General features: G+C 27.3%; 1 protein-coding gene across 1 annotated transcript; it reads right to left on the minus strand.

Moving 5' to 3' along the window:
• Nucleotides 1–415: 415 nt before the first annotated feature.
• LOC119682809 (pro-resilin) lies at nt 416–8067 on the minus strand. The gene is made up of 2 exons (XM_038096320.1): nt 7958–8067; nt 416–1747 (listed from the first exon to the last, which is right to left on the minus strand). Exons 1-2 carry the CDS (start codon nt 7961–7963, stop codon nt 1106–1108), a joined length of 648 nt encoding a protein of 215 aa, XP_037952248.1. The 5' UTR covers nt 7964–8067; the 3' UTR covers nt 416–1105.
• Nucleotides 8068–8998: the final 931 nt, after the last annotated feature.

Raw genomic sequence — 8998 nt, forward strand, 5'->3', positions numbered from 1 at the left:
TTATTGTAGGAAATCTTTGCCTATTCAAGAATATAGGATACTGTCTTCCTATATTAAAACTATCTTTGTATATTTATATATGTATATATAGATAAAGGCAGTTTATCTAAAGATAAATTATCTTTGTAAATTTTGGAGTATTATTTTGTGTAAAATAAATTCTATCATAAAGAGCGATACATAGACATATCGTGCTTAGTTGTCACTGATTATAATATTTAATATGTTGATATTGTTCTCTCTGAAATGGGTATCTGCTAATTTAAAAAAACATCTCTTTTACTTTGTTTTATACAAAAATGCTTCGGTCATCTTTATTACACATAATAATACAGTTTTTTTAATATTTATATATATATAATCGTTTTTTTTTTACAATAATTATTACAAAATCATATATAAAACTTAATGAGTATTTGCGATAATGTGTGTGTATGGGTTTATATGTGTGTGTCTAACTTTGATATATTTGAAATATACAAAAAATGAAAGCGCTTAACAATTAGAAAGAGATAGTAAATATATATAATTTAAACAAATTTACAACAAAAAGCTCTAACGAATGTTGATCTTCGAAAGCTTATGGCAAGTGTCGGCATGTTAACGGTTATACAATACCATTGCTGAAACATAAAGAGAGCATGTAAGAGAAACAGAGAGCTTATTGAGCAACTAACAGAAATGTGTATAACAGAAAATCAAAATCAAAATCAAAAGGCAAGTCAAATTGAGCGTGAGAATGCAAGTGAGAGCAAAAGCTCCTTAGCAATGTTATTGCCTAATATTCAAAGCTTTTGAGGCTCATACGAGCAAAGATTGCACGTAAGCATAGAGGTAGAAAAGCAATCAAGAATATTCTAGAGCAAATAAGACTTGAAGCTACTTTTTTATCTCAGCTAAGTGATGAGCAGCTTTCAAGCCTGAAAGCTCTAAATTTAATAAGATTAAAATATTTTAAATATGAATTATTAATAAAAAAGTTATATGAAATTCTTACTAATTGCTTAGAGTTTGTTTATAAAAATTGTATCCTTCAACGTGTGCTCATTCTAATATTTTACAGATCACTTTCAATGCCTAATTTGTGTTTGGACTCTTAAGCTATTTATTGATAACCGCCGAATTTGCCCGATTGAGCGTTGCTATCATAACCACCGCCGCCATTTTTGTAGCTGCCAGAATGTCCTCCATTAGCGCCACCATTTACTTGCTCATAACGAATTGTTGGTCTGTAACCGTGTTGGTCAGCTTCGTAGTCTACGATTTGTTTGCGACCATCAGGCAACAAAACATAATAACGGCCCTGTGTGAAGTCACCATCGCGAGATTCCATGTGACCGAAATCATTGCCGGATTCATAATCTTGCACATCATATTTAAATTCGTATTTTGCTGGTCCGTAATCTTCATCCCGTTTACCATAACCGTTGCCGTTGCCATTGGAGTAACCGCTCGATGCCTGTTGTTTAGGGAAAATAGCCGAGGTTACTGCAGGAGCGCCATATGCGCTTTGTGGTGCAGAGATGGGACCAGAACTTGAAGGTGCTTGATAACTGCTGGCAGGAATTTGGCTGCGCTGAGGTGGCAAGTAGCTGCTGGTAGGTGCTTGGTAGGTTTGTGCGGGTGGTAAGTAGTTGTTAGATGGCTGCTGCGCTTGTTGATTAGGTGGTAGATATTGGTTTTGTGGTACTGGTGGCTCGGCACGGACAAGTGAGACACAGGCCAAAATAGCTATCGTTGCAAAGCACTAAAGTTAGAGAAGAAATAATCAAAATAAGTAAAATTAGAATTAATTCTCGATTAATTACTTTAATTTAATAACTAAAATATGCAAAACAATAAATCATTTAATTATTTAATTTATGTGCACAGTTTCTTCTTAAGATCCAAATTTTCATAAATTAGATACGTTAATGTTGGGATGCTATAGAAAATTAATTTCCTTATCGAAGACAGCATATCTTCTGCGAACAAAACAATTGAAAGTGTTTTTTTCTTTATTCTACAGATTTTTCCATGTCAAATTATGAGATATGAAAGCAATTGCCGGAGCAATTGCCAGGCCAATTGCAACTGCTAAACTAAACTCCCGCTGGCGTACGCTGTCAGAAGAGTCGCTTGGCATCGCAAATCATAATTGAAGGAATTAGCATTTTTATGCCTGATGCTGTGTTTGTTGTTAGCAAATTGGGTTTTGCAATGCGACGTTGCTGCGATGCGCTACGTTGGCAGGTTGATGCGACAATCACTTGACAATGTTGACGCTCGTAAACGCGTACTTTATGGGATCAAATCTTAAGCAATTTGCTTGATATTAATTTCAATGGAAAAATAATTCTCTTGGTAATTAGTTTGCAAATTTTCAATTTTCCTCGCTTAAGCAATTTTTTGATTTTTTTTATTTTTATTATTGTTTCTGTTTTATACTTTGACTTTTGATTTAAATTTTCGCTTTTGTATGTAAATGACAATAGGGTGTGATTATTTATTTATTTAAAATAGTTGAATGAATACATTTTGAAATTTTTCAACCAAAACTTAATTATAAATGAAATTGAAAGCAATATTCTTCAGATTAAATAATGATTAAAAGGAAAACTTCAATTATGGCTTGCTTTCAATTCACGGAATTTATTTAAGTCATATACGAGTATTTACATATAATATTAATGAATTTAATATTAATAGTTATAAAACTCTTTAGCTTAATTTTTATATTATACTAGCTGACCCGGCGAACTTTGTTTCCCCTTGCAATTAATTTTCCTGGCTCAGCTGAGTTATAATATTTGTTGTTATTCAACTTATCCTTTAGCATTTTAATGCGAAAATTATTTTGAATTGATTTTTTCTTTTGATCTACAAATGTCCACATGCATTACTTATGTTTCAAATATTTTCATGTTACATCGGTTGGTATAATTGGTATGCATGGAAGCAATATATTTTCTCCTCTGAATTTTCCACTTAATATTGTTGATTCAATTAAGTTCCCCATAATTCTTTTAATTACTAATCTTATTCCATTAATCTTAAATGCACTTAAGCTATGCAATGGCAGTTTTACGATTCATTTTAGAGATTTCAAACTTTTTAAACAAATCAAAGTAAGCATGAAGAAATTTTAAATTTCTAATATAAATGTATATGGATACCAAAAAATAAAAAATGAATTAAAAAGACATTATCCAGTGGGTCAAATTGTGAATCTAAACCTTCCTTGAATCCACTTGAACATATACAAAAAATTTCATCAAAATCGGCTTAGCCGTTTAGGAGGAGTTCACTGTCAACACACGTACAGAAGAATTATATATATAAGATATAAAATAATAATAACAACAAACTTAAGAGAAATGAAATGATAAGCACTTATACCATACCCTCTCTTCAGCATATTTCTAAATGGAGTTTGTATGGATTTTGTATGGATTTTGTATGAAAAACGGCACTTATTGGTGCATAATTGTCGAGGTAAGTACAATAGTCTAAACATAGCAATAAATTATTATAATCACTGATTAGTCTATGTTTCCGATCACTCAGCTAACAATATCAACTGATATTTGAAATAGAAAATCAATTTAGATTAGATAACTCTGAGAATATGTATGTGGTCTATATAGGAATATAATCACTCACTACATGAAGTAATCTATATTTCTGAAATATTCAATTAAGCAAACCCAAAATTGTCTTGTCTTTACAGTACAAATGAGTTAAAGTTGGATTCATGTAAAAGGGATGAGATCAAACGGAATGGACTAAGTTTAGTCAATATAATATACCTAAAGAGTCTTTTTTAATTGCTTGTGTAATGATGGGGTAATGGGGTTTATCAATGATATATTTTCATTTTTATAAAAATTTTCACTTATATTTATTTTCCTCAAAAATTGCATTAATTTAATAAGTCTTATATAAAGGCTAACTCTGATATATTTCTATATTTCAAATGTGGTCTAACCTATTAGACTTCAATTATATTTAAATTATTCAGTTATATTCATTTTTCTCGACAATTAAGTAAATTTGATTTGTTTTATACAAGAGTTCGTATTACTTGGTTACGATAAGTAAACTATAAATACATTATTGGTTTAATAGGTGGTTGAAATAACTTGAAGAGAATAACAAAAGCAGATTAATTTTTATTAGCATACCTGTACAGATATAATAGGTAGAAATAATATATATACAAAAGATAAATTGATATTGATAAAATAATTGAAAGTATCTATAGGCAGTAACGCAGTTCGATTTCATCAAATGACGTTGCTTAATTGATCCCTAGATGATATTTACTAATATCCCTGAAGGTAAAGTTATTTGGCGTAGCATTGTGTATGCAATTGAAAGTCCAAAAAAATTTTAAAAATTTTCATTAAAACCTCAAGCAGAGTTTCGGTTTTTTAAGCAATACAAAAGGCAACAAATGATTTTAAAATTAAACTAAGAAATTTAATTTTTAATGAAACGCCTATTTCAAAATTTTTTGAATTGAATGAATATTAAACTTACGAGTAAAGTGTTTCATTAAAAGTTCATATTTAAGTTAAAAATTTTAATTCCATTCACAATTCAAACAATTAAAAATTATATTTTAATAATTAGAACAGTTTTACATAAACTAAAAACAATTTATATTAATTAATGATCTTTTATAATTATTATTTAATATATAGCATCAAACATATCTTGAATATAATTGAAGAGTTACCAGTATCTCACATTTATTTATTTTCAAGTATCTACGATTATCTAAGTATCTAAGCAATTGACTTTTATAGGTCAACAAAATTACAGGAACTAATTTATATTTTATATTAAAATCACATAAGTTATGTCTCATTTCTTTATTAAATAATTTAAATTTACAGTAGCCAAAAATTAATTTATGCAGCTGTTTAGAGATAAAAAAGCATAAAAACAAAAGACTTAAGCAACAAACTTGCTGCTAATTGTACATTGTATATTGTATATTGAAATATGTATTTTTATCTTTTATTGCATTTAGTTATGTTTTAAATTTATTTTTGAAGAAATTTCTTAAAATTTATGTAGTGTGAAGTTGAAATAAACATGCATAAAAATAGTTGTTTGGATTTTTTGTAAACATTTTGTTGTGCAAAAGGAAATGAAATTGGCAATATAATTTTTTTTTTCATGAAAATTAAATAACATCTAAATGTAAAATATTTAGAAATTTATGCAAAGTTCATTAAAATTTTAATAAAAAATATTTAATTATTAAAATTGAATTTTATTAAATTTAAATTGAAATGTTAAAAATTATTGACAATGTTTTGGAAATATTATTTATTATAAAATTTACTTGTATAATAATATAATCTAGCTCCATTATATGGAAAGAAATAATTTAATTTTGAAAACAATACAAATTGAATAATTCATTTCAAAAATATTTTTAAATGTTTTTAGATAATATTTAATTATTTTTATCAAATAACTTTTTGTCATACCAACTTTGGTGTATAGAGCTAACTATTCTGCTTCTATTTATAGGTAGATAGAATCGAGATAGAATAGATAGATTTGGAACACAATATTATTTTAAATAGTTTAGTTTTTAATTGATGCAAACATTTATTTGAGGAATGTTAACTTATCTATTCTTTACTCATTATTCTTTTTATGACACATAACTTATATTTTAATAATATAACCAGAATCTATAAAATGCTTTTTTATTTCAAAATTTATGCAAAATTTGAGTTTATCTGTATAAAAATAAAATATTGTCAAATTTATCAATCTCCTATCAATGTTAATTCAGAAGAAATAAATTTAAAATGTATTTAATATGAATTAAACTTTTAATTAGCATAGCTGTTGACATTTATTAAGCAGTTTTTGTATTTTTGATATTAATTTTTAATATATCACTATTATCTCAAATTTCTTTGAACTCGGTTTTTAGTTATATTAAATATTATTTTTCACAAAAAAATAACTTTGAGATGCAAAAACAAGGTGTGAACGTTTATTTCATATAGGAAATATGCATATGGCATTCTTTAAAGAAGTCATCTTAACATTTATGTTAATAGAGATGATTATGAAATGATATAATTAAATATATCGTTTCATAAATGTAAAAATATAAAAGTAAGTTTGATTTAATCTTAATGAAAATTATGAAAGCTCAGTGATATATCCGAAGATATTAGATTGGAATAAATATAGGAAATATAATTGTAATAAAAAATTATTAAAAAGGACTGCTTTTTGACTGTATAAAGTTATCTTAAGTATAAGATAAATGTAAGGATTCAATAGCTTAGAAGTTTCTGTTATTTCTTGCGAAATTTACTTTCAATTTCTTAATAAAATTCGCACAGAACTTTATTAAAACATGATGAATAATCATTAATTACTATAACTTACTTAACAATAACATCAATTTCAAACCGAGAGTTATATATATTCTATATATATTATATAAGATTTTTGAATATATTTACAGTTGAAGATCTTTTATATGAATACGCTATAAGAGTACAGAAGTTTGTGTTTTTTTAAATATTAATATATTAATTATATTATTTATTTAATAAATATATTCCTTCAGTTTTCGCATTATATCTTCATAGTGAAAATATTCAGATTAGATTCAGTTATAAATTATTTTAATTGAAACTATGGTATCTCCAGAGTAATGTAATAACTGCACTTTATCTACTGGACCTATCTTTGGTATCTGTTCTGCGATACATTAAACAATAGGAGAGTGTTGCAATGAAGTTGATGGGGATTGCCAGCTGTTTCTAGTGGCGATCAAATGTGATGCACCCGGAGAAATAAGTATATAGCGTCATTCTATTATACAATACCATTAAATCACAATTCAGAAAATCTTTAGAGTGATATGATATTATATAAGCTAATTCTAGTTTATATACTGAAATTGTGTTCATGTTAGTAATCTGATTTTGTCTATTAAGTGCTGTATTCAATTAAATGTCTACAAAAGCGTTGTAAGCGTTGTAAGCGTTGTAATTCAAGATTTGAAATCTTAAATTAATTAGTGAAAAACTTTATTGGAATTTGAAAAAAAAATTTCCTTTTAAAAAATTATTAAAAGGATTTTTGCTTTAATATTTGAAACATTACCTTAAGCCTTAGCATATAAACAAAAAATAAATTCTAAATGAATTTACTTGTAAATTAATCATCAATACATTATACCTTATTATGAGTATTTATAGAAATCATTTTCTGAAATAATCTTTTGGTTAATTTGTCTAATAAAAAACAATATAGTTGGAAGGATTGTATGAAGGATATATTCAAAATATTTAAAAATTGCAGCTAAGGAACTCTGCAGAAGTCAGAGAAAACTCTATTAGAACTGGAGCTCTAGAGATATCACATTGATTAAATATTGGTTTATGGCAGAATTCACCGTAAGGCCACAGATATTTGTTTCAAGTATATAATAAAATACTTCGTGAAATAAATTATCCAACATTGCTTTTCATTTTTTCAATTCAAGTTGTGTTAATATTAAGTAATCACAGGATCATATATATTCACAGGACTTTTTTTTAACAAATGAACCAATATAATTTTTTGTGCTGATATAATTTTGAAGTAAGCTTAAATGTGCTTTTAGTGACAGAACAAAATCTTGAAAGTGACAACCACTCATTAGAGCTTAGATTAATAGATACAATTCACTTATAAATTTAATTAATTTGGATTGATTGATAAATATACACAAGGATATATTTTTGAACAGAGGAATAATTGAGAATCGATTTAATAAATAGTCACTGGAATAACACTTTAAATATTTTTGTAATATAAATTCCACAAATGTCCTTTGAATTTTATGGTTTATGGTCTTTTCACATTATATATACTCTATATACTTTTTATAAGAAATTATTAGTTACAAAAAAAATTTTAAATATTCTATTATTTGTTCATGTACCTTCATTTTGTATATTCACTTATTAAGGTTTTTGAGTTATCACACACAAAATTCGTTTAACTTATAAAAGTTGTTCTTCTTTCGAAGATGGCTGATATGATTTTGATACTGAAACTATTTTGTAGGCCAGTATTTATATTTGAAATTTGCGTATAAGAGCACAGAGTAACCGAAAAACACAGTAAAATCCAAATTCATATAACAGAAAAAGAAAAAGAAAAAAACCGCGCCAAATTCGAAAATCTTACAAAAAACAAAAAAAAACCAGAAGAGATATAATTTTTAGATGAAAATGTACAAAAACAAAAACAAAAACAAAAAAAACGAAAAGTGAACAACACAAAACCAAATTCAAAAATCAAAATACAGAGTGCAGCACTAATAACTGCTTCAACTTCGACTTCGACTTCGACTTCAGAAACATCAGCTGTGGAGCACATTCACATTCAAGAAGTAACTACTATCTGTAATAGTTCAATTAAAGCAACAACAATAACTACAAATAACTACGAGTACAATGTACCATAAACGGTCTGTTATATTAAACTATTTTGAAACTCAAGTAGGAGATGCACATCTTGGAGAAGAGCAGAAAACGCTCGTATTTGCGAGGTGAGTGCTGCTTTATGGTACTATAGAAAAAATATGCTGAATGCTTTTATGATTCCATTCAAAAATCCAATTCACAAAATAAGCACAAAGCCACAAATAACAAATGAGCAACGCGGGAGTAATCAAATTGTATCTGTAAGATGTCTTATGCCCGTGTCAAGTTTTGCCACACATGCAACCGCAAGATATACCCAAGTGCACTTGTTGATGACTTCCATGTGCTACACTTTTTGTATGAGTCTTTTGCACTCTCGGTAATTAAAACTCTCGGTAATAGCATCTTACAACAAAGGTTCTTTTTTACCCATAAATCGAATTTGCATCGAATACTCGTATATATGGTAGCGATGTATTTAGATATCGTGAGTAGGTGATATACACACCAACAAATACAATATTTATATATGTTCACTTAGTGTGTTTTTTATG

The sequence above is a fragment of the Teleopsis dalmanni genome, chromosome 2 (assembly GCF_002237135.1).
Source record: "Teleopsis dalmanni isolate 2A chromosome 2, ASM223713v2, whole genome shotgun sequence".
NCBI lineage: Eukaryota > Metazoa > Arthropoda > Insecta > Diptera > Diopsidae > Teleopsis > Teleopsis dalmanni.